This window comes from Stenella coeruleoalba, assembly GCF_951394435.1.
Source record: "Stenella coeruleoalba genome assembly, chromosome: 10".
NCBI classification, from domain to species: domain Eukaryota; kingdom Metazoa; phylum Chordata; class Mammalia; order Artiodactyla; family Delphinidae; genus Stenella; species Stenella coeruleoalba.
In genome coordinates, this window is record NC_137156.1 from 38,737,049 (window position 1) to 38,764,196 (window position 27,148).

At 44.3% G+C, this 27,148-nt stretch overlaps 1 protein-coding gene across 6 annotated transcripts in view; it reads right to left on the reverse strand.

The window, feature by feature from the left end:
* Positions 1-4,626: 4,626 nt before the first annotated feature.
* LOC307192623 (bombesin receptor-activated protein C6orf89 homolog) overlaps positions 4,627-27,148 on the reverse strand; it is a 33,295-nt gene continuing 10,773 nt past the window's right edge. For all 6 annotated transcript variants that reach the window (XM_079933751.1, XM_079933748.1, XM_079933746.1 and 3 more), the window contains 5 exons: positions 17,852-18,006; positions 17,582-17,721; positions 16,291-16,420; positions 13,283-13,406; positions 4,627-10,409 (listed from right to left, as the gene is read on the reverse strand). In XM_079933751.1, the coding sequence (XP_079789877.1) occupies positions 10,315-10,409; positions 13,283-13,406; positions 16,291-16,420; positions 17,582-17,721; positions 17,852-18,006 (644 nt within the window). In that variant the 3' untranslated portion in view covers positions 4,627-10,314. The remainder of the gene's footprint in view (positions 10,410-13,282; positions 13,407-16,290; positions 16,421-17,581; positions 17,722-17,851; positions 18,007-27,148) is intronic.

Genomic DNA, 27,148 nt, shown 5'->3' on the forward strand with positions numbered 1-27,148 from the left:
CTCATCATCTTAACTTCACAGAGATCTTTTAGGAATTAATTTTTTTTTTTTCGTGGGAAAGAAATGTCTACTTCACTTTCTTTTTCTTCTGTTACATTCACATAAAATTGATGTAGTGTTTTTATTCTTTAAATGGCATGACTGGGCCCATTTTAATAAAAGCATTTCTATCTAGCCTTCTAACTAGAAATACCCTCGAGATACCTAGAATGCTGTTCACCTAAAGTCAGTAGTTATCGCTGGGTGGAGGTTTTCATAAGCTCAAACTGTCTTCAATTCTTTATAAGATGAATCATTTTTATAGAAATAACAAAGTCATTATTATGAAAAAATAAGATTGGTGAAATATCTATCTTCAACATGGTACCTAGAGGCTTGTCAGTTTGATTTATTAAGAAAGCCTAAAGTACATGTGTCATGTTGAAGGAATGTGCCCTAATACAATGGAATTCAAACTGAGCAAAAGGACATATTGGAGTATAAAAATATTATCATGGGATAGGAATTATAACTTCTAATTTAAAACAACCTGGATGCAACTAGATCTGCAGAGTCAACGCAATCTCAATCAAAATTCCAGCAAGTTATTTTGTGAATTTCGACAAACTGATTCTGAAGTTTACGAAAGGCAAAGGACCCAGAATAGCCAACTCAATATTGGAGAAGAATAAAGTCAGACAACTGACAATACTGGACCTCAAGACTTACTATAAAGCTACAGTAATCAAAACAATGTGGTATTGGAAAAAGAAGAGACAAAGTATCAATAGAGCAGAGTAGGAAGCCCAGAAATAGATCCACATAAATATGGCAAATTGATCTTTGACGAATGAGCAAAGGCAATACAATGAAGCAAAGATAGTATTTTCAACAAATGGTGCTGAAAGAACTGGACACACACACGCCAAAAAATGAATCTAGGGCTTCCGTCGTGGAGCAGTGGTTGAGAGTCCGCCTGCCGGTGCAGGGGATGTGGGTTTGTGCCCTGGTCCAGGAAGATCCCGCATGCCGCGGAGCGGCTGGGCCCGTGAGCCATGGCCGCTGAGCCTGCGTGTCCGGAGCCTGTGCTCCGCGATGGGAGAGGCCACAGCGGTGAGAGGCCCGTGTAACGCAAAAAAAAAAAAAAGAATCTAGACCCAGACCTTATACCCTTCATAAAAATTAACTCAAAATGGGTCATGGACCTAAATGTAAAATGCAAAACTATAAAACTCCTAGAAGATAACATAGGTGAAAACCTAGGTGACCTTGGGTATGGGGATGACTTTTTGGATTCAACACTAGAGGCATGATCCATGAAAGAAACAATTGATAGGCTGGACTTCATTAAAATTTTGAATTTCTGCACTATGAAAGATAATGTCAAGAGAATGAGAAGACACCAACTGGGAGAAAATATTTACGAAAACATACGTTTGATCAAGGACTATTATCCAAAATATACATAGTCTTAAAACTCAACAATAAAAAAATGAACTACCTGATTACAAAAGGGGCCAAGGTCTGAACAGACACCTCACTGAAGAAGATACACAGATGGCAAGTAAGCATATGAAAAGATGTTCAACATCATATGTTATAGGGAACTGCAAATTAAAACAATGAGGTATCACTATACAACTATTAAACTGGCCAAAATCCAGAACGCTGACAACACCTAATGCTGATGAGGATGAAGAGCACAGGAACTCTCATTCATTATCAGTGGAAATGCAAAATGGTACAGACACTTTATAAGAGCTTGGCAGTTTCTTACAAAACTAAACATTACTCTTATCATACAATCCAGCAATTGTGCTTTTTGGGTATTACCCAAGGGACTTGAAAACTTATGTCCCTACAAAAACCTGCACATGGATGTTCACAGAAGCTTTACTCATAATTGCCAAAACTTGGAAGCAACCAAGTAGGTGAATGGATAAACTGTGGTACATTCAATGGAATATCATTCAGCGCTAAAAAGAAATGAGCTTTCAAGCTATGAAAAGACATGGAGAAAACTCAAATGCATATTTCTAAGTGAAAGAAACCAGTCTGAAAAGGCTACATATTGTGTGATTGATGTCAACTATATGACACTCTGGAAAAGGCAGAACTATGGAGACAGTAAAAAGATCAGTGGTGGCCAGGGGTTAACAGGGAGGGAGGGTTGAAGTGGCAGAGCACAGAGTATTTTTTAGGGCAGTGAAACTATTCTATATATTATATTGTGTATGATACTATAATGATGGATACATGTCAGTATACATTTGTCCAAACCCACAGAATGTAGAACACCAAGTGTGACCCCTAATGCAAATGGACTATGGATTCTGGGTGATGAAGTGTCAGTGTAGGTTCACTGATTGTGACAGATGTACCACTGTGGTGCAGGAAGTCAGTGGTGGGGAAGCTGTGCCTGTGTGGGACCGGGGGTATACAGGAACTCTCTGAACTTTTTGTTCAGTTTTGCTATGAACCTAAAACTGCTCTTAACACACACACACACACACACACACACACACACACACAAAACACACACATAGCCTGGATGCTTCTAGGAATTATGGATGGTCTAGTAGAGGTGGGACACAGGAGATGAGGAGGGGAGGCAAAGCCAAGAAGTGGAATGAGGCTGGAGGGGCCAGCCAGGACTTCTTGTCTTGTGGGTAAGGGAGAGCCATTGAGGAGTGCTGAGCACGGAAGTGAAGTAACACGTGCTTTAGAAAGATCACTGCGGCAGCTAAGTGGACGGTGAATTGGGATGGTGGGATGTGCGTGAGAAACAAATGAGGTGGGGGGTCGGGGGGTGGGAGGGAGGTCCAAGAGGGAGGGGATATAGGTATATATACAGCTGATTCACTTCATTGTACAGCAGAAACTAACACAACATGGTAAAGCAATTATACTCCAATTAAAAAAAAACTGGAAAAAAAATAAAGTCATGAATTCACCGCCTAAAAAAAAAGAAACATATTAGGCAATTACTGGCAAAGCCTAGGAGTGAAACAGCAAGGTTCTAAACTGAGGCAGTAGCCAGGGGGTTGGACATGTGACAAGGAGGCAAACCCTCCAGAGCTTGGTCCTGACCAGAAGCAGAGGTGCTTTGGGAGACAGCTGATGGAGATGAGCTCCTGACACTTGGATTTACAGGACTAGAGCTCAAGTGAGAAGTGGGCTGGGCACGGAGGTTGCCCATGGGTGGAAGGTAAAGCACAGAGTTGAGATCTCTCCCGGGGAGAAAGAAAAGAGGAGAACCCAAGGGCAGACTGGTAGGGGAGACCAGTGTTTCAGAGACAGGCAGAAGATCCTACAGCGGAGACAATTGGAAAGAGGAGGTTCAGGAGGGGAGTAGTGAGTTTCACAGAAGCCGAGGGAGGGAGGTGTTTTCCACAGGTCAGTGTCAAGGGCTACAGAGGGATTGAGAAAGAAAAGGACTGAAAACAGGCAACTCTGCCACCTTTTTCCATGGAATCAAGCCTTACTTTTATTTATTTATTTATCTATCTACCTATTTATTTATGTTGAAGTGCAGTTTTCAAGCAGGTAAATGAATAGCACTGTGGAATGGGATAATTTTTGAAGAACCTACATGAGACTTGGAGCAAATGAGAAGGGATATACATTTTTTAAAAACAAGTATTTTAAAAATTAACTGCAGACTTCTTGACTTATAATCCGGATAATCATTTAACAGGATGTGACTTACCAACAAGACAACGGTTGAATTCATACCATGGAATATTAGCCATTAAAAAGAATGGATTAGAGAGCTATGCCAGCTGACTTGAAGAGAACTCTGTGGGGTATTGAGTAAGAAAAGCAAGAAACATCAAGTGCCTGTAATATGATCCCAATATTGGCAAAGCAATGACAAAAATCTTATGATTTCTGATTGTGATTAGAGAACAAGGAAGAAAGTGTGGAAAGATACATGGCAGGGTATGGCTGTGTATATATTACATTTACCTGACATGGGAAGGGAGGGAGAAGGGTGCAGCAAGTAATAAAAGAAAACAGGATACTAAACACTATATACGAAATGGCCATATTTATGCATTTATATAAAACTATGCATATATTAAAAAGAAATTATAAAAAAATGAACACACAAAAATGACTTAAATCAAATCTCGATTGAGTTGAGTGCTGAGTGGCCCTAATCTTGTGGCAGCGGGGGTGAGCCAGCAAGGGGGCCTGGCTGTCCTCCTGCAAGGACCAAGGACATCCACGGATGAAGTGACACTGTGAGGGCACCTGGGCCGTGTGCAGCCGTCTGGGAGAAGGAAAATGGCGTTGAGGGTCTCATTTGAATTTTGGGCAGAGTGCAAGAACAGGGGAGAGTATTAACAGGAGGACTGAGATTTGAGAACTCATGGAACAGGAGATCAGAAGTCATTGTGGGCAAAGGGTTAGAACAGGGATAACAGAAGAATCTGTGAACGCAGGCGAGTACAAAGCCGGGTGTAGGTGTTAGAAGGACCAAGGCCCATGTGGACAGGTAACCCGGAGGCCCACAGAAGAGCCTTGAGGCCTGCCTCACGAGTAGGATGTGGCTACAAGTCTCCGAGTTACGGGCGAAGAGAAAACTGGAAACCAAAGAATGACATCAAGTACAGGAAAGTTCTTATCAACCAATGTACACACTTTTAATTGCAAAAAGTAAAAATTTTTGTTACATAAAACTTTAATTTACATACATTCTTTACAAGTTTGCAGGACATTAAGTTATGGTCAACATTCCACACTGAACACAGAGTAAGAGCTTAGACCATTTGGAGCACTCGTGGCGGAACAGGTGTCCCCCTTCCTCTGCTCACTGGGACCACCCAGGCCCACCACCCTGGTTCCCTGAAGACGAGCTGCAGCCGTCCTGGCTCCCGTCCCTGATGGCGGCGGGGAAGAGGCTGAGCACTGAGTTCCTGCTTCCCTTTGCCTCTCCAGTGTTCTCCCCCAGCCTAGGCGTCTGTTACTGACCTTTCCCCAGGAGGGAGGGGGAGGAAGAGACCACAGCCAGCACTTTTCTGAGGGTGAAACTATGGAGAGAAGTTTGGAGGGAAAGTCGCCTATGAGGCTGGGGCTTCTCTGGGAATGCCACAGGTCTGTCAGTTTCCGTCACCAATTTTCATAGGTTAAGTGCGAGTTTGTTCCTTGACAGGCTGGAAGTGCTCTGAGGGGCTGAAGTTTGAAGGGTGGGACACTGCTGACCTCACCTACCCCACAGAGCTGTTGTTAGGAATAATGAGGACAATTATGCCTGGCACAAAGCAGATGTCCCAACACTCCAATTTCTGTCTGAAACTCTAAATTGGTTTCCCTCCTCAGCACGGGTGCTTGCAGCTGTGGCTCACTCTTGGATTGATGTGGGCTGACTGACAGATTTCAGCTGCATGAAGACAGGAGGAATGGCCTGTGGGCAGCCCCACCATGTCTGGACAGTTCCAGGCCTCCACTTGCAGTTAACATTTCTTCTCTCTACTATTCTGAAGAGGGCTGGACATTTCACAGTCTCCAGAGAGGGAGAAATAACAGATTTATAGCTCTAATGCTTAAATTACGCAGGACAGGGAAACCAGACACTAGAGGACCTGGACCATAGACGAGCTGGCTGGAAGGTTTCTCACCAAGGCCAGCACTTAAAGCCACGTTGCGCCCGGTGGGTGGACTCGGATGTGGTGCACAAGGGAGACCGCCCGTCCATCTTCTCTGAGATGCTTTTGCAGAAGAAGCTGCTGGAGATATGGGGAGGCTGATGGCGACACAGCACGTTCCCAGAGCCTCCCATTTTTCATTTGTGACAGGGCTCTCTCCATAAGCGCCTGACCTTCATAGCCTCCTGGCTCAGATATGCGTCTGCTCTGGACCCAATATACGCAGGTCCAAACGTGGAGAGGCTCTCAAACCAAAATGCTATTTTAAAGCACATCTCTGGCACTCCCGTCCTTCAACCAATTTTAGTGGGTGAAAAAGTTTAAAAATGAAAGTTAATGAGTGTGGAACTTGTAACTCAGGAGAGTTTTTCTTCCATCGATAGGAGAACTCAAAAGCCTAAGAGATTCCTGTTTAATAATTGATTCTCAAAAGGTAGACAAGAGCGTCTTTCTCCTTGCAACCAGACTTCACTTTCCCCTACGACCTGGCCTTCTGCTGGACAAGGATTAGATGAGAAGCAAACATCTGCTTTGAGGTTTTGAATTTTCACAATGGAAGGCACTGGTTAATGAGCAAAATATCATCTAGACTGTACTAAAATGATTGAGGCCATCACCTGCAGCTGAGGAACTATTTTGTTTTAAAATAATTGTTCCTACGCTGAGGTATATGCTGGGTTTTGGAAGAAGGGAATAGAAAACCGAGAACTCAAAAACAAGTGATGTAAACTCCAAGGGGACCCACAACCGGAATTGGGCAGAGTCCTTCTTCTGGTCACACATCTGGAAACTTGTGGTGATGGGAAGATGGCTGGACATGGTTGTGTTCCAGCCACATTCACTCTTAAAAGAGCTTTCAGATGGGGAGGGAAAAAGTGAAAGGCTTTTTACAAAAGTCATCTGTTAGATTCTCTCCATTTCTGGCTAAAACAGTTTTGAAAACAAACCCTGAAGAGTTCCCGGCTTGCTGACCCTGCCCCTAGGTTCTCCTACCTGGCTGGGCACACCTGAGTCAATTAAACCCACAGCTTCATTCCTGGGCACCATACTTGCTGTAGCAGGAAAATAATGTGGAACCATTATTGGTGGAACCAGCCATCTACAGGACAGTCCTCAGCCCCAGGACTGTCCTGTTTCTTTACTTGTAAAATGAGGATCTAATACCTGCTTTACAGGACTGACAAAAGATCAGAGATCATGTATATCGAGACACTTTTTTTTTTAATTAATTAATTAATTTTTTTTTTTGGCTGTGTTGGGTCTTTGTTGCTGCACGCGGGCTGTCTCTAGTTGTAGCGAGCAGGGGCTACTTTTCTCTGTGGTGCATGGGCTTCTCATTGCGGTGGCTTCTCCTTGTTGCGGAGCACGGGCTCTAGGCGCGCAGGCTCAGTAGTTGTGGCGCACGGGCTCAGTAGTTGTGGTGCATGGGCTTAGCTGCTCTGCGGCATGTGGAATCTTCCCAGACCAGGGCTTGAACCCATGTCGCCTGCATTGGCAGGCGGATTCTAAACCACTGTGCCACCAGGGAAGCCCCTCAAGACACTCAAGCTGGAATGGACTGGACAAATGTTACTATTTCTTTCTCTCAGAAAATGACCCCAAATTTGTCCACTTCATAGACGTTTTGTATTTTGCCGAAGAGGCAGATTCTGTTTTCATAAACCAGTTATTTCACTCTCTCCTTTCCTTGAAAAATTGAGAGTGGCGAGAGGATAAGTTCTACCTCTCTTCATAAGCCAGAACAGGTGTAGAGTCTGTTCAACACCTGACTCCTGGGGACCTCAGGACACCTGGATATAATACTTCAAACTGGTGTCAAAGCAGCCTTTCTCCCCTGAGAGCTGAAATCTGGGGACACGAGCCTCTGCTCTGGGAGCTGACAAGAAAGGGAACCTAACCCATGCGCGGAGGTCACCGCCATGTGACCTCTTACTAAACAACTCAAATTCACGAGAGCAAGTCCCTCTGTTTAAAGCAAGCTCTGCGGTTTTGCTCTTACTGTGGTGGTAGAGATGGGGAGTTATGTGGTCCCACCAGCCCCCCGACCCTGTTTCCTCATCTTTATGACCCTTTTCCCACACCGGGAAACGTGGAGGGACTTTTGCTGCTTCAATGGAGGAGCTGAGAGCTAGGTGAGCAGGGGAGATCCTGCGGCACCCTCACACAAAGACTTGGATAACTAGAAAGGAATTGGCCGGCAACCCATTGATCATTGACTGGTCAGTGGTAGATTCTGCTTTTCAGAATTACCTTGAGAAAAAGGTGAATTACTTCTCAGTATCCAGTAATTAAAAGTGGAAAACCTCTTTGGAGAACTTCTCCCCTAACATAAATCTATATTCAATTCTGAACTGGACATATTTTTAAATGATTTTAAAAAGTCTCTACTTATCTGCTGCCATACCATTCTTTGTTGAACTGTAGACAGCTCAGGGGACCTCCCAGAGGATGACTCAGAACACCAACACATACAAGGGTTTTTCAGTTTTGAGCTGAGGAAGGTATTTTATGAACATTTAAGGTGTAAAGGGCTGGAGTAAAATGGGGAAGGAACACAGGGTAATTCATAAAAACAGAAATTTCCATCAACAAAACAGTTACTTTGCTCCTAAGGAACCCTGTCTTTTGTTAACCCAGAGGACCTAATTTAAGAAAAACGCTGAGAGGCCTCTGAAGAACTTGTTTATGTATAAACCTTCCCCTTATGCAGTAGGGGTAAGGACACTGGAAAGGCTCAAAAAACTTGCACAAAGCTGGCCTCCAAATGATCTCTCTGATCTAAAACCTCTTAAATTGTAACTGCTTAGCAGCATGACTTTCATATGGACACAAAGTTTTGTTTTTCCTGTATCAATTCACACAAGGCCTGATTCTTTTAAGGAAAAATTCCCTCAGGTACAATTCATCCTAGTTTCACTCAAGACCGTGGAGGAAGCTCTGAGCTTTTCCACCCTGGACTCTGCGAACCCTCCATGTCCTTTACAAGCCCACACATAGGCCACTCAAGCACCTGACGATCCTCACTGCTGCTCGTGAGATGTGTAGAGAAAGAGGGCCTGGGGACAAGGTGCAGGGGTGCCTGCAAGGATGAAGACCCCATAAGGAGTCACACCCACCCTCTTCCCTCACCACTGTCTGCCTCTGGTCTGTAACTCGACACAGACACCTCCAGTATCTGTTTGATTTCTGCAGTTCAGAACCAGGGCTGCAGTGTGGTTTGCTTTTTCTTCAACTTGGCAATGGCATTTTCAGAAGCCAGATTTTTAAGAGTCGATAAAGGAATAATAAAGGGAAAAAGGAAACAAGAAAAGAGTGTCCTTCTTTACACACTTAAGACACACTAAAAGCACTTGGGGAAAACAATGAGCATAGTGAATCATCCAATCAAAAGAACATGATTTGGGCTTCCCTGGTGGCGCAGTGGTTGAGAGTCCGCCTGCCGATGCAGGGGACACGGGTTCGTGCCCCAGTCCGGGAAGATCCCACATGCCGCGGAGTGGCTGGGCCCGTGAGCCATGGCTGCTGAGCCTGCGCGTCCGGAGCCTGTGCTCTGCAATGGGAGAGGCCACAACAGTGAGAGGCCCGTGTACCGCAAAAAAAAAAAAAAAAAAAAAAAAAAAAAGAACATGATTTTATAATTTCACAAAAAATAAAAACACCTCACCTTGGCTCCCAGTACAGAGAGAGAAATCATTTCAAGACAGAGGGTCACACAGTCGTACGCCCAGCTGGCCAAGACTCTGGGTCTGGAGTTCCTTCCCCAACCACATTACAACATCAGCTTGACACGTCTGTAAAACATCTTTCCTGCAGAAAGTTGGACCCTAAAGATCAAACCCGGGGAGGCACCCTCTCCCGCTCCGAAGACATTTGGTAAAAGCAACATAGTTGACAAGAGCAGTGCTGCCTCAGCAGTAAAGGGCGCTGGCCCATCCAAGGGAGGGAGACCAGGAGCTCAACTTCTGAGAAGCCATCCAGATAGGCAAGGGACAAGGGGAGGGAGGGGAGAGGCATAAGAACTGATAGAATGGAGACAAGAATTACCTTAGGAATTACCATTTCAATTACAATCAGACTCCGACCTGGCATTGGCATCGCTGATACTCCAAGAGCCATGGACACTGGGAAAGAAGTGCACTTCTTGAGTGCAGTTTGAGGTTATTTGATCCTTTTTCACCGGTTCTAGATTCCATTCTGCTTGGGAAACTGCAATGACTTCTTTAATCATCCATGGCTTTCCAAAAAAAGTACAGGGTGGTGTGACCAGGAAGAGAGGACAGGCAGGCCCACCTGGTAGAGGATGGCTCTAAAGTCAGGACCTGGTGACTGCCCTCTCGTGGCCAGGGAGCCAGCAGAGGGGATCATGTCATGCAAGTGAGGGAAGGTATCGACCGTGCTCCCTGCCTGAAGGGCAGCCTCAAGGCTTTGGTGCCAAAAGGCCTGGAAGAGGCCAGTCTCTCACAGATGGGTATTGGCAAGGTCCTGGCCAAGCAACTGGGCTGGAAGAGTTGGGAGGGCTGGGCTCTGGCCTTTGCTTCCAGCACACAACTGGCTCACACACGCATGCACAGGGCAGGCAACTAAGCAACCAACCCCTGTAAAGTGGTTTCATCGTTTTTTGTTTTTATTTTCCCCCTTTCGATCCGGTCTTCAGCTCTCAAACCTGTTCCTTTAGTTCTGTTTCCTACAGTTCTGAGAGGGCGGTTCCATCACAAATGACCAAAGGCTGGACCCCTCTGGCTATAATGTAGACCTTCCAGTGGGTGGCGCCAGCATAGCCTTGAAGGGAGACACGAACAAGGGAAGCATGTGAATGTCAGGCCTACCCGTGGGCACGAGCAAGGCAGGCCCACCAGAGCTGCCCTCAGATTCACCTACAGACTCAGAGGCAATGCTTGCTCTGGAGGTCTTTTAGCTCTTCTTGGCATAAGTATCCCCAGTTATTATCAGTCCTCTCTGTAACCTGACAGCCAATGGGAGCCACTATGAACCAAAGTGCTTCATCACCAGCCCTCACCTGGGTAATTGTGAATCACCATTCAGCAGGTTTACAAAAGCAGGATGCTCTAGATAAGGCTGATATGGGACATCAATTCTCAGGTCTCATTTTTCTCAGCAAGAAGACAGAACGGGTTCTGAGGGGCGCCAGGACCCCCTATCCAATTCTCCTGAGGTTATACATAATATGGTCTCATTACAGAACTTCCAGATTAACCCAAACCAGTATTTCCTAAATTGTATTCTGCAGACAGTAGCATCCCATAAAATAGTCCAAGGAAAAAGGGTTCCCTGGTCAAGTAAGTTTGAAAAACACTGGATTTCTCCAAGGCTTCTCAGAGCCTTTTGTACACTAATGTATACTATGTTTCAACAAGACAGGCATTTCCCAAAGTCAATGACTCAAGAGCCCTATTTGCCAAGGGTCTCTCCAAGGGGCTCCTGTTTGCCCCCTAGGGTCATGAGTGATCCGAAGAATCGATTAGGAAACACTGACCTATATCATTTGAGCGACAGGAATAGGCTAGGAAGGTAAAGTTACACAATTTTAACACTTCAATAACTTCCTGATGGAAACATTTCTAGAGAATGATATATACCACCCATCTTTAAACTGACAGCGCTGAACGGATGTGCCCTCTACTTGGTGACTCCAGAAAGGTTACTACGAGCCGTGACTGTACCATCATGGCAGGTGTGTGGGCTCACCAGCATCAACCTCTGATGCCCGACTGACACCCACGTCATTCTTGAAAACGCCGCCCGTCACAGGTTTTCTGGTGATCCCCTTCCCCTCCGCTTTCACAGGATAATGCTTATTTTGTCAAAAAACACAGAACCTGCTTCTCACAGTGCTATTCTTAAGGGTCTCTTAGGTGCAGGAGCTGCCACCTGTCCTACAGCCACTAAATTAGTCTCCTCCACTGTCAGGGTCTGCTTTCTTGCCCTCATTTTTCACTGTGGCAGCTGCGGCCACTGCTTCTATTTCTGCCGCTGCTTCAAGTGTCCACTGTCCTCCTCTGCCCTCTCCACCTCCACTCTTCTCCTGACTTGCCCGCTTCCCCTTGCTCTGGTCGGTCTCCATTAGTTCTCGACGTTCCTGTCATGTGCTGGCCTTCATGGACACTGCCGACCACAGGGCTCTTTCCCCTCTGGTCAGCAGTCTGCTGGTCACAGCACAACAAGCAACAGGCTCTGGATTTTAAGCTGTTCTGGACCAGCCGTAGCAGCCTTTGTGGCGCAAAGCTTCTTGGATCACACCACTCACCCATCTTTTTTTCTTTTTCCCTAATTCTATAATTGGCATTCTGGATGCTTGTGGGAGCCGAAAACATGGAATTTGGATAACTCAAGTGTTTCTGTAGTTGTCTGAACTGTCAGGCATTTGTAGAACATAAGACAGAAACTTTTTCAAGCACAACTACACACTCCAAACCCAGAATGCCATACAGACTTGTGCAGCGTCACTCCACTAAAGGAAGACGGTTTTGGAATAATTTCCACATAAGAATCCTCTTTTCCGCAGTAATTCTCAAGTGCCAGACCAGCTGTGCTCCATTATCGGTTAATGCTTAATTTGTGCATTATTTTTATTTTTTCATTTTTAAATGGAAATAAAAGTTATGTAACTTGGTTGGGTTAAAGTTTGGCAGTTCGCAGTCTGCATCCGACCTCCAAATAAGATGAGAGGTTTCTAGGGATTGGGGTCTTCCGAATAGATAAAATTAAAAGAAATCAACTGGAAAACCAGTCTGGGCTCTGCCAGGAACTCCAGGGCTCCCCTAGGTTTTGTGAGGCAAGAAAAACAAGGAGGATGATGGTGATGCTTGCTGATTTATGTGCTTCTGCCAAGGAAATTCCACTGTCAAACTGACAGCTACTGACAGCAGTTGATTCAAGGCTGTGTCTTTGGAACGGATTTTTAGAATATCAGGTACAGAACAAGTCACATTGGGAAATCATGGAGCCAAGGGTGAGTGATGACTGTGAAGCTGTGACCTGGCTGTGGGACACACACGGGAGGCAGTATTTCCTTGGATGGCTGCTGCCCTTACATCCTGCCTGCATCATTTTATTAGCAAAATAGGCACAGAAAGGCTTTCCTCAAATCTGAACTGTACCTCATCTGGCCTGACTCAGTGAAAGGAGTCACTTAACACTGATGCTTTGCCTAACTGATGGTGGGGCCTTGAGGTGGTCACCTCTCCTCTCTGGATCTCAGTCTCCTTATCCGTAAAATAAAGGATCACTCTAAATACTCCCCATAATAATTCTTTCTAAATTGAAATCTCTAAAGCCAATGGAGGGAATTCCCTGGCAGTCCAGTGGTTAGGACTCCATGCTCTCACTGCTGAGGAACTGGGTTCGATCCCTGGTCGGGGAACTAAAATCCCACAAGCCACGTGGTGTGGCCAAAAAAATAAATAAATAAAGCCAATGGACACATACATTCTAAATGTGCATACAAGACATTTCTCTCTGCTACATTTTCTCACTACATCTAAGCATAAATATTGACGTTTTTAATAAAAGAATGCTATTTTGACTCTACTTAATGAATCTTTGTGAAGGCAATATTTAATTTTTAGAATGTTTTTTGAGTTAAAAAGTAAAAACACCCTCCAGTGACCTTGCCCGCCGGAGGCTCCACCTACCAATATCCCCTGGCTCTAGTGGCATCGCCATGGACTGGCAATGTCTTCGGCACTGGAAGGGAGGGATGAGTTGCAACATGGCCTCGCCGCTGCCAATGGTAAACAGGTCATGCATCCTATGCATCTGGAGGAAAAGACATGGGGGAAGAAAAGGAAGGAAAGGAAAACAAAATAAAACCCCTGAGCACGGGACAGTAATACACAAAAACTCTTACACATATGGCTCTGAGCTTCCTCGCAGCCTAAGCAAAGAGGAAAACAGTACCAAGAACACAATTCACAGTTACGTCCAAAAGACAAAAACAAACTAGTTCCTCCTAAGTATGGCATCTCCTGGTACTGAGACCAGGGTAAGATTTCTTCTATGGTTTTTCCTAAAGAGACATCGTGTAGTTTTGTGGGCAGCATCCTCAATGACAGCCCTGTAGCAGAAACGGCACGAGCTTCATAATTCACAACTATTTCTAGCCACAGTTTCAAAGTAGGTCAAAGGCAAAGTATCTAATTGTATTTTAACAAAAGTCTAGCAGAGGCCAACACGTGGTGATCTAAATAGGCAATCTTCTGAGGGTCTGGTTTGACCCAGATAGATAGTTTGCATATCCTTCGGACAACGGTCCATGGAACATTATCACTTACTGTTAGGCTTTTGACAGCAGCAAGTTCAAGTTTATACTTTTTGGCAAGACTCAAGTGAGCAGATACATGTTGCTACTGATTAAAAACTAATGACAGTAAGATCAGCCTCTGATTTTGAAAGCTAAGGAGATAACAGGATATACACCTACACAGGTGCACTCCTGTGTACACAGGAGTACACAGGTGCACTCCTGAGGGCATAATACTGCTACCAACAGGCATTAGGTGCAACCTGCTGTGCACCAGGTAGAGCTGTGAACCCTGGGGTTGGGGAGGGGCAGGGAGTAGAGATAAAGGGAGAGGTTGGTCTTGCTCAGGCTTCTCTTCCTGTCTAGATGGTGAGAGAAAACCCTAGCGTCTCCCGTTCCCTCCCCTCTTCCCCCTCCTCCCAGCCCCTGCCCTCTAGGGAAGCTCTTTATATGCCCTTATAAAGCAGGGGTAAGAAGTCTGACTCCCTGGGCCACATCCTGGTTTTTCCTTCACCGCTTGGGTCCTCTAGAGCCTTGGGATGTGGCCCTATCTTCTCCTGCTTCCCAACCCTGGTCTCTTGGTTGCTCCCACAGGCCCTGGCCATGACTCTGTGTCCATGGAAACGCTAGAGCCATTTCAACTGCTGCTATAGTGACAGAAGGAGGACTAGTGTCTTGAGCTGGCCTGTGACTAACTGGTAGTAACACTGGCAGAAGCCCTGACATATGCAGTCTTGAAAAAATCCCAGAAGACAAAAATAAGTGGATGTATCTCTGTTTCATATAGGCCTGAGGGGGGTGGGACCATGTTCCTCCACATTCAGGATGAGGAGGAACTGACAACGGGATGGAGTGGGCCAGCCCTAGGCAACACCGTGGGGTGGGTAAAGTGGGCCTTGGAGCCCCTCACCCCTTCCCCCAGGGCCTCTCAACAATCAGCCCCCACTGCTTATCTTCTATCCCAAGGCTTCCTCTTGAATTCTGGGCCCACAGACATGTGACTTTACCAGGGTCCAGGGCACAGGGATGTGGACCAAGGGAGGAGTAACAAGGCTGTGGAGGAAGGACAGCCTGGGCCAGGGTGGGGAACAGATGCTCTAAGAAATCAGACTCTCAGGATTTTTGACTATTTGGGCCACTCCCCTTCCCAAAACATCCTTGAGAACTGCAACAAGATGACTCTGACAGTCTGTGTAACTGTGTATTTAACCCTTTGGCTGGGCTCCTTGGTGTCCCTGTTAAGCAGACTGGTGAAATTAACTTAAGGTTCAAGTGGGAAAACCCAAGATAAAGATCAAGGCCCTCACCCAGAATTATATCATAATTATGAAGATGAAATCATACTAGGGCCCCGAGTTCTAGCCGAAAACAGCAGGATAAACTTCTTTAAAATCTGAGGCAACAGCCCAGCACCTCCACCCTACAGCTGGCAGACAGAAGTTCTTACTTCTAGATGGAAGGATTGTTTTTAAAGGCTTTGAAATTCCTTTAACACGATTCAGCAAATTGGAGCCAAACAATAGTGTCAGGAGGTTAAAGACACAACCCAGAGTTGGTAGGGTCACAGTTCAGCAAATTTAATTTTTTAATAAAGGAAAATTCATCCTTTTAATTATTCCAAACCAATCCAGGCTCAAAAACCTTCTTCAGGAATGAGACTCAAAAAAAGAGCAATTCAGAGAAAAGTAAACAGACACAAACACAGAACAGCTATGCCCAGTCCGCTGGCCCCAGAGACGGTAAATGTGGGCTCTGGGTACTTGGCCACGGACTGAGATGAGAACCACTACCACACACACTGGGCTGCCTGCCTCAGGCACAGGCTTGTCAGCCTTTTTATTCCCAAACCTCTCCATGCTCCCAAGCTTTTTGCTTTCCCGGTTCTCTATCTGAAGTTTCTCATTTGTTTTTTTCTGGGGAAAGCCAACCTGGGAGTGGAGGGTGAGGAGAGACCTCTTATTAACTTGCTGTGTCCTTGGGCAAATGACACTCTCTCTGGGGCTCAGTTTCCTTCTCTATAAAATGAGTAAGCTGGACTATTCATTTACATACTATTCATTCATAGTCTGCCTGCTTTCTACTTGGAGGTAGGGAAGTCAGACTAACGGGATGCTCAGGACCCTTCAAATTTTAGGATTTTACTTCCTTTAATATAGAAAAGTAACTTGCCCCCAGGTGTTAAGGGCAGGAAATACATCTGCAAGGTAACTAGACTTTCTGTAAGTGTGTCTTCAGTAAAAAGTCAGGTCTGTTGGCAAGCAGGAGGAGGAGAGAACTTTAGATTATGTGGCTGACCCCTCAATTCACCCCCTAAGTTGACACACAGGGAAGGCTTTATGACATCAGCCCAGGTACCAAATGAGAAAAATTCTAGAGCCAAGTCCTCTCAAAATTTCCTACCTTACTCCCCACAATAGGTTCTGGTTGAAGAAAGAAGCACTTTTTCAAGGAGGCTTCTTTTGGAAACGGCAGGTAGGTGAACACAGGAAAAAGCTCACGTAAAAGGTGTGATCTGTTCAGAGGTCTTCTCCTGTAAAATGTGTAAAAGAGAAAAATGTAGTTAAACTGGGCAAGCCAGCCTAACTCCGTGACTAACAGAGAGCTCGGCAAGGGTGGGAAAACTGTGGGCGGTGGGTGAAGAGGGAAAAATGTCAGGACAATATCTGAAGTATTAGGTCCATGAAGAACAGTCATGCCAAATCAATTAATAGTAAAATGTACACACACACACAAACTCTACTGCCATGATTTGTCTGTGTGGGTGGGGTGTTTATAAAATCCAGCTAAAACAACATATAGAGGGAGAAAAGAAACACTCCATTCATCCTCTCTTGGCAAAGAGACTGAAGTAACAGCAGACAGGGCAAGATAGAAGAAGGGAGGGGGAGGAAGCAAAAGTCGTGAACCTTCTGAGGTGGAGCAGCATGAGGGAGGAAGCCTGTATCAGCTTGTTACACCGAGTATTTGATCATATAAATAAACGGCATTTAAAGAAAGGCAGAAGCACAGAAATCATCCAACAAAAGGCCTGAAAAAGCAGTTTTAATTCTCTTTGGAATGGTTCTAGAAGTACACTGGCCTTCCTTTTCTTCTAGAAAACAACTTCACCTGAAGAAACAGACCATGTCTTCTATAGGACACAGCAAGGAACAAGGAGATAGACCTGGGTCTCAATTCTGGCTGGGTGACCTTAAGCAAGGTACTTAACCTGATTCCCACTTTTCTGATCTGAAAAATGACAGTGATAATTCCTACTTCCCAGAGCTATTATGAGCATCACCAATGAGTAACAGATACTCAGTACCAAGGCACACAGCCTGGCTGCCAAGAAATAACTTTCCCTTTTATTCTTTGTGCTCTCTCTGCAGTCCTCAATGCTCAGGACCCACTCAGCATGAACACAAATGCTAAACACATACTTAGAAGTAAATTATGAGTCTATCAGGCAATCTCGGTGTCCACCACAGTGGTGCCCCTCTTGACACACCTCTTTGGACTCACCCACTTTCTCTCATCAAGTTTGCAACAGTGCACCCCTGAGTATCATTTGACTTAAAGAGTATATTGTAAAGTGCTTGCACAGTGCTGGGCATAGTAGCATCTTGGCAGTAATTATCCATAGTACGGTTCTGACATTTGGTCTGCCCCCTCTCTGCACACATGCACGCTGAGCGGCCCTTTCCACACTCACCATGGGTAAGGAAACGGGAACCACCGTTCAGGAAAGCAGCGCCACCACTTGGTGAAAAACCCTTCGGTGAAGCCTTCTGCAACCTCAGGGTACTGGCACAAAAAGCGCTGAAGCCCCTCAGATGACAGGGGTTGTCCGGTCTTGGCAAGGCAGAAAACAAAAGTGCAACAAGACAACACGGAATTACTAATCACGAATGTCACAGCGCTTGATGTTTCCTAGCCATGAAATGGGTAATCGATCAGTGGGAGAATCTGCCTTCTTGCTCACCTTGATCACCAGAGGATGGAGTCTCTCAAATTTCCTTGGGGTGTCTTCCAGGAGCATCACCTTGAGGGGTAATTTCTGGGCACAGCCGGTGCAGTTGGCAGGGATGGGGTCCGACTCATTCTGCTCACACTCATTGGTCCACCAGGGGTCAAAGTCTGAGAGAGGATGAGATATGGAGAAAGCAGATAGAGCTGGTAAATCTAGTCGCCACAGCAATGGAAGCAGAAAGACATAAGAATAATTTTAAAAGCTAACAGTGTTATCACTGTGACCTCTGAAAAGGTACATATCAAAAAAAAGGTACATATCAAATACATTAACCCCAGAGAAGGGAACAGAGGGCTTAGGGGCCAGAGGTGGAAAGGAGAGGTACTTTTCTCTGTATACTCTTCTAGGCTTTGTGGAAAATATTTTTTAACACATACAAGTATCTCCTAAGTGAAATCAACAACTGAAGTCGAACAGTTTGAGGAGCTATATTTGGAGACATGGGGTTGGAGATGCAGTTCTTCCACCGTTTTCTAACCTGCAACCCATAGGTCTGACCCGGCTACAGCACATGGGGGAGGGGCAGGCAGGAAGGGTGGTCCCATCGTCAGTGATGAGCCCCTCTGCATGCATGTCTTCTCTGACACCCTAGGCCCTGGGTTCACAAGTACAAGTGGAGGCCAGGACGGCTCTGGGAAGGAAAACTGAGAAAAGGGCACAGACAGTAGGGATGGAAAGGAGAGACAGGACTTTTCAGGGGCCCATCTTTGGAGTAGTGAACTGCATCTGCCCGTTGAGCACTCTGTCCGAGCTCAGGGTGGGTAGGGGCTACTAATCATGGTTTCTAGCCCCAAGGACTGCAGGTTGGTCAGAACTAGAAGAATGCCCCACCCAGACCCTGATGTGACAGCTTGCTGGCTCCCCACACCTTTCTCTGGTCCTTCTGTGAGGGGTTGGCTCTGTTTCTATGCAGCTCTTCTCAGTTTCTCTGTGTTCCTTCCCTCTGAGACTATTCTGTTCATATTATTATTACATTATTTCTTGTTTGCTTTCTGTTCCATTCTGGGTTTCACCTGTGTTCTCTGAGATAGATGTTTCTTTCCTTTTTTTTTTAAGATGAATTTTCCCCCAATATTTTATTATGAAAGATTTCCAGAATACAGTAAAGTTGAAAGAATTTTGCAGTAGATATCAGTATATCCACTACCTAGGTTCTACCATTAACATTTTACTATGCTAGTTTTATCATATATCACTGCTACTTTATTGCTTACAGAAGGGATTTAGAGAGACAAGTAGTAGCTTTCTAACCAACAACTTCCTGTTCTGAGTCACACATAAAAGTTAAAGTATAGTAGACAGTACTGTATTGGTCAAGAAAGAGTTGTAACTGTTCACATGTGTTTCAAACAAGTAGGGCTTTTCAAATACCTCAACTAACAAATCACCATCTCCCTTTAGTTCATTTAAATGTTCATATTTTTACTCATTTGATTAGTAGTAAAAGAACTGAGATATTTAATGTTAAATTGCTTTATATTAAATCATTACATATAATTGAGTTTGTGATTGACTTTATTCACAACTAATTCTAAGGGACCAGATACAACGTAACCATATACCACTTTAATTTTAGTATTTGAAGCATACATGCTGGGAGGCTAATGTAACATAGCAGGTCTTTTGAGTGGCCATTGTTGACTGCCCAGAATCCCAACATCTCAGTTTTCTTGAATCTGCTATAGTTAACAGAGAACATTTCATGTAAAAAAAATATGCTAGAGAATTGAGATAGATGTTTCTGATAAACTCTAATTTGAATCCAAAATGTTTCACCACATGGTTTCTGATTAAAACCCAATGGAAACCCAATCAGGAGAGAGCCTACAACAAAAGACGACAGACAACCAAATGTGGCCGAAACCAAGTCAGTTCTTTAAACCAATAAACACATGTGGAAACCGACTCTTAACCACAAAACATTTTCTGTAGTCAGCAGAAGGCAGCAGTCGTGCAGTATAAGAAATCCTCATCGGGGGGAGGGCTGTGTTTGTTCTCAGCACGTCTCCTGAGCATCCTCCGTCTCCTGCAGACAGAACCTGTGTTTCCCTGAGGCAGTTGCCACCCACTCTTCTCATCCAGGGGACTACGCACACCTTGGCACACACAGTGTTCACCATGAGCCTCCGGGGGCAGCAGAAAGCCCTTTCGTGGAACTTGTTTCAGTGGCACACTGAGGCTGCAGTATGCTTTTTTTTTCCAGTGGCATACTCAGGCTGCAATTAAAGTGTTTTTTTCCCCTTCTGGAATATTTTCAAATGTTCCTTATTAGAGGTCAAATATGATGAATTCTTGCCAAAATACAAGAACTCTGGGTAATGGACATACAATGAGGCATAAATAATCATAACAACATGTTACAATTATACAGCATTTCCATTTCCAAAGTACTTGTGAGGGAGGGGGTAGGAAGCGGAAAGAAAACTAACGTGCTCAGCGCCAAGCCCAATACGAGTCATTTCTGCAGGTAATATATCGTTTACTCTTTACCACATAATTACTGAGGAGGCACTGCTATTCTCATTTTACAGATGAGCAGACTGAGACTGAGAGGCAAGAGGAATTACCGAGGCACCTGGGTGCAGTGGGAAGAGCACAGGGGATGCGGTGGGGCGGGTTTAGAGGAGAGAGGCTGCTGAGGAAGACCGTGATGAGGACTTCTAGGGCTTCCTTCTAGGAAGGTTATTCTGGATTGTGACTAGGGTGTCCTGGAAGAGAGAGGCTGGGAAGAGGAAGACCCGGTTATACTTTGTTTTTGTCCTTTTTTGGGGGAGGGAGGGGTTGTACTGTGATGAGAGGTGAAATACGAGAGTCTTTTTTCTTTTAAAAAAAAATTTTTTTTTTGGCCGCAATGTGCAGCATGTGGGATCTTAGTTCCCCAACCAGGGATTGATCCCACACGCCCCTGCACTGGAAGCACGGAGTCTTAACCACTGGACTGCCAGGGAAGTCCCTATAACGAGAGTCTTAACTGAGGTAGTGGGCTTGGGAAGAAAGGGGTGATTCTGGAGGCAGTGATAACACATCTATGGCTCTAAGCAGCACTATGGAGAATGTCTGTGCAGGCTGAGATGGCGCAAGAGCTCCTCATCTAAGGGAGACACTGGAGAGCTGCATATACTTATCATCACATTTTTCTGTAGTAATGTGTCATATTCCAAATGAATCAATTAATTATGACAATCTTCCCAGGAGATAAGAGTAAAGTGTCAGGAGAAATTCTTCTAATTTATACAGAGGTGCTTCATGGGCTAGTAGCAGGCAGTTCTGAACCTAAGGGTATCAAGAGATTATTTTAACTGTAACTTATTTTAGTTTTATTCTGAGCTTTAGATATTCTTGGGATTAACAGGTAGAGATATGTGAAAAGCAGGTGGAGGAAGAAAACCCAAAGAAAGTCAAGAAAGGAAAAGAAAACAATAACAGATAATTTAACAAGGTGGCAGAACACAAGATAGAGATCTGTAGACATGTAAACATCAATAGTGTTCTTACAGTGCTGACCATAATCATTTAAAAATGGAAATGGAAAATGATCTCATTGATAAAAACTGGCAATAAATTTAACAAGAAAGGTAAAACTAGAAAATTTTACTGAAGGATATAAAATAAGACCTAAATAAACATATCATACCATGATCCTCGATGGGAAGACTAAATATCATAAAGATGTCAAGTCTACTCAAAAAATACATATATGAACCTTAATACAACTTGGATAGTATCCCATCAGAGTCTCTTACTGGTGAAGGTGCAGATGGGGTGGGGTTGTGACCACGGCATTCTAAAGTTCATCTAGAAGAGAAAATGTGTGAGAATGGCAACAGGCAACAACCCGCCCCCTGACAAATTAACTCTGGGAAATACTTAAGTGCCAGAAGGCATGCCGGGGTAATGCAAATGAATCACGAAGTATGGTCACGGCTTAAAATCTACAGCGGATACTCCCCTCAGGGCACAGATAGAGTCAGAGAAAGAGCCTCATGTGACAGACACTGGGCAGACTGTGGACCTGAGGACCCTCACCTCTGACTGCTCATGGGTCACTGGAGAGCTCGAGCCTCTCTTTGTGCCACACATGAGGAGGGCAGGACTAGAGGGAAAGGGCATTGCTTTGCTCTCTCTGTGTAGATAATATGAACAAGTAATTCACGAAAAATAAACACAAATGGCCTAAAAGAAACACATGAAAAGACATCCAACTCCACTAAAAGGTGACTTAAAGTGAGATACCACTTTTCAGTTTCTTGACTGGCAAAACAACGGCAATATCCAGTGTTGATGATCTACATATGCTGTTAATAAAAGTTACACATCGGTGTAAGTTTACATAGATAATTTGTTAGTATTTATTAAAATGTAAAATGTGACTGATCTTTGACCCAGCTATTCTACTTCCGAGAATCTATCTTACAGAAATAATAGTGTATGTATATAAAAGTGTGTGTATATGAATGTCCCAAGTCTTTTTTTTATAATAGTAAAAAATCTAGAAACTGTTCAATTATGGAATACTCACAGAATGGAATAATATAAAATCCTGAAAAGTGTGTATACTGGGTTGAATAGCGTCCCCCTTAAAATTGAAGTCCTTCTGGAACCTCAGAAGATGACCATATTTGAAAATAGGGTCCTTGCAGATGTAATTAAACATCAGGTGATACTGAAGTAGGGTTGGTCCTAATTTCAATCTAAATGGTGTCCTTATTAGAAGAGGAGAGGACGCACAATGACACACAGTGGGAAGATGGCCCTGCAGAGATGGGGACTGGAGTTATGCTACCACAGCTAAGGAATGCCAAGGATTGATGGCAACCACCAGAACCTGGAAGAGGCAAAGAAGGATTCTTCCCTAGAGCCGTTGAGAAGGAGAAGAGCCCTAAAACACCTTGATTTTGGACTTCTAGCCTCCAGAACTGTGAGAAAATTAATTTCTACTGTTTTAACCCACCTGCCTTTGGTACTTTGTTACGACAGCCTTGGAAACTAATACAATGTGTCTAGCCAAAAATATGGACATAAGCCCTTTCTTGCATGTGTGACTCAAAAACTATTTTATATTTGTAGATATTAAGTATAGCTATCTGTACAGCCATGGAAAAATTCAGAAAGATGTATATCAAATTATTACCAGTGGCTGCTTGGGTGGAAGAGTTAGAGGGATAGAGGTGAGAAAATTCACTTCATTAGAAGTATATTTTTAAAAATCAAAAATCTCATACCTCTTTTTTTGTTTTCGTATGTAAGCGTTTTTTTTGGCTGCGCCGGACGGCATGTGGGATCCTAGTTCCCTGCTAGGGATTGAACCCTCGCCCCCTGCATTGGAAGCACAGAGTCTTAACCACTGGACTGCCAGGGAAGTCCCTGTATGTAAATGTTTTATGTTATTTTCCAAATAAAAATGTCTTTGGAGGGAATTCCCTCGTGGTCCAGTGGTTAGGACTCCACATTTTAACTGCCGAGGGCCCAGGTTCAATCCCTGGTCAGGGAACTAAGATCCTGCAAGCCGTGCGGCATGGCAGGGGAGAGGGGTGGAATAGATATATGTATATGTATAACTAAATCACTTTGCTGTACACCTGAAACTAACACAACATTGTTAACAACTATGCTTCAATATAAACTAAATTTTTTTTAAAAAAAAAGGTCTTTGGAAACCATGAAAACTCAAGCTAAGATTGTTACCTTTTAATGTAGAGTTCAGTCATCTTGGAAGGCAGGCCCCTGGAGAGGTACCCGACAGAAGAAGAGGCACTGTGGCTAGGCTGGCGGCCAGCCAAGGAAGAGGGGAGTGATGAGGAAAAAGGATCACTGGAAAGGGGTAGTTTATACCATCCATCTGAATTAGGGGAGCACACTGCAAGAGGAAGAGCTACTTTTGATTTCTCTGCAGGCTTCGTCCTCAAGGTGGATAAAGAATTGTGCTTATATGTGGTCTGAGGGACTGAGGAATGGCCAGGCAGTGAGTAGGGGGCAGTGTACAGTTGGGGCTCTTTCTCCCCTTCGCATAGAATTTCCAAAAACAAGGAGAAGTGCCCAGACTTCAACTTGGCCTCCATCTATCTGAAAAGGTTTTATCTGATGTGTGCACTATACAACTGGCTGGAGCCAACATACCACAGAGTGATCAAAGTCCCATGCTAGAAAACAGCCAGCAGCACACAGCAAACCATCCCATGCCAACCCAGGCCACAACTTTTCTTCAATTACCTAACATGCTGCATCTCACTTCTCTGCAGCCCTCCTCTGCTTCTATCCACTCCTCCAGCACCAGACAGAAAGGCGAGTGGAAGCTGGATAGCGACTTCCTAACTTTCTTTTGATTTCCAAGGCTTCTTTATGCAAGATATCCTTCTTATACTAGCTATTTCATACTAAAAAAAAAGGTGTGACAAAGAAGTGAAACTCCACGTCTAAGAGTTCAATAGAACACCATGGTCTGTATTCCAAATTCTCACCGTGATTATGGAATCATTTTGCTGTCTGAGGTGTCAAAAATGGTCTTGCAGACAAAACACAGCCTTGAAGTTAAGAAAGGCAGAAACTGTAACCGCCCAGCCTTCTCTGCGAGTTGGGCACTCTGCAGAACAATGGCGAGCCAAGACTGTCAGGAGGCTTCCTGGTGCCTGAGAGTTGTTTACAAAGAAAACGCACTCAGGCTGGCTCGCTGTGGACAACCATAACATACTCTGGAATTCTAAGCGGAGAGAGTCCTTTTACACAGACTATTAATCTGGTGAAAAGCAAAAAAATAAAAAATAAAAAACAGATTTCTTTCCAGGACCAAAAAAACCTCCCTCTGGGTAAAAAGGATAGAGAAGAAGAAAGGCACAAAGCCAAGACTAGCCCCGCAAGAGGAGGGGGACTGTTTTGTTCACTGCTCTGTTGAGAACAGTTGCTGGTGTACAGTAGGGTCTGAATACACACTCACTGAATGAATGAATGAATGAATGAATGAATGAAACCTTGACTTTTCAGAAGCTTTAACAATAGGATTAAGTCCATGGGGAGAAAAATCAAACAAGTAATCTGAACTTGGAGAAACCTCAAAATAAGGATTAAATAAATATAACCTCATGATTTCTTAGATTTCTCATATTAGAAACGTATCCAAGAAAACCCTGCAAAAGTCCACGACAAAGTCTCTGTGACTTTCACTGGTACGTGCTCAGTATTTAATCAGGCTACTCTCCAGCAGCTTGTTTTGCTTAGCACTTCTAGCATCCTGGGCATGAGGCAGGGGTGAAGTCTTGACCTTGGCCAGGCCCCCTGCATGGGTGGTAATAGGCCCAGAGCCACTTTCATACACCGTAGGGATGGAAGGAACCCAAGAAATCATCTCGCCAACAGCTTTGCCTTCAGGAAGCAACACGTTTGAACCATTCCAAACCAGAGAGTCCATCTATTTTTATAAGTTCTCCTTGTATAAAAATTTGTCTCTAAATGTGAGACTTTTGGCAAGTTAGTCAACCCCCTTGCTCATCAGCTTCCTCATCTTTGAAATGGACATAAAAATAACTACCTTTCGTGACTAATGTGAAGACTGAAGAATACATGGCACAGTATACAGCATAGTGCCAAGTATACTGTAAGTGCCCGACAGAGCTGTTATCACTTTACTCTTTTATTTGTAAATAAACAGGTCCTAGCATTTCACGCTGAGCATTGGCCTGGACTCCAATTCTGATTAGGTTCTTACCTTAGTTCTAAGTCAGTGAATGATCTGCTATTCCCCAAACTCCTTGATATTGGTAGATCTACTTCAACCTTCCCTTGAAAGTTCATGGGTACATAAAGTTCCAATTATGCAGTACAGATACAGAGATGCAGCTTCTCACTGTATGTGAGAACTGTCCCAGGCCTCCTCAGTATATATGGATGTTACAATTACAAATTATAAATGCCCCAAGTAAACAAAATGGTTGGGCCTAACATTCTGGAACCTGGCTTGAATGAGGGCAGAGGCAGCAGGCAGTAATTGTAATGTGCTAGACTAAAGAAACTAAGGTTCAAGTGCTAGTCTGTCACATCTAGCTGGGTAAGCAAGCTATTTCACCTCTCCTGGTTTCAATTTCCTCTTTAAAAAACAGGGGTATGTACCAGGTCAACTCTATAAAGTTCCTTTTGAGCTCTAAGACTCAAGGATTCCACAGAAGGGTGAAAGCCAAAAGGGTGGCTGGCAGGGTCAAAGCAGATATAAAGATATGAGGCCAGGGGCGGGGGTGGGTAAGAACTAAGAATGTGAATGTGAAGAGAAAACTGCAGGTTAATAAGAGAAAGGACTTAGTCAAACAGTAAGTCAAACCTTACCTATAAGAGTGCAGACTGGGAGGATGAGCTGGGCTGAATGCCTAGGAAAAGACTAGTTCAGGAAAATTCTAAAGGGCCAATGGCTTGGAGGACCATTTATTTTTGGACGTGCAGTACCAGCCAGAAAGAACCTTATTTCTTCGGGGACTAGGGAGCTGAGAGAGAAGGCATCTGGTGACCTGAAAGAGTGTTGAATTCCAAAATCAAACTTACAGCTAGACTCTTCAGGTATACCATGTAGCTACAAACTACTCATATCAGAGGTTAAGAGCTCAGACCCTGAAGATGGGCGGCCTAGGTTCAAATCATGGTTCCATGACTAACTAGCCTTATTAGATCAGGCAAGTGAGCTAATTGCACTCTACTTCAGTGTCTTCATCTGTAAAACAGACATAAAACCAGAACCTACTGCATAGGGATATTGTAAAGATCAAATGAGCCAATATATGGAAAGCCCTTTGAACAGGGCCTGGCGTCTGGTAAGTACTAAATAAGTCAGCTTATTTTCTGCTGCAGAGTGGGATGTTTACATGACTCACTGCAGAGTCACTTCATTCACTCCATGAAGAGGAGTTAGGGGCAGGGTATCCTACCCAAGGCTGAAACTTAGAAAAAGAACAACTTCTGTTGCCTTTTGTTCCCTGGGTAGAGTCAAGCGGAAAACCCACCAGTGGTCGGGAAGAAACCTAGCAGCACTGGAGGTGGTGAAGCTGGTAGGTCACTGCTGCTCCCTTCAAGGAGTGTCAGATGATCCCCGGGAGCATTAGGCCAGCCCTTAAGGAAACAATACGCTGAAGGGCTTTCCCATGGGAGCTACATTCACTTTACATTCTCCCTCGACATCTACTTTAAAGGTATTGCTAAGTAGTCCTAACTGAAAGGCAGCTGCTTTGGGGTACCATGACAATAGGAATGAGTTATATATTTTTTACTTTTCTG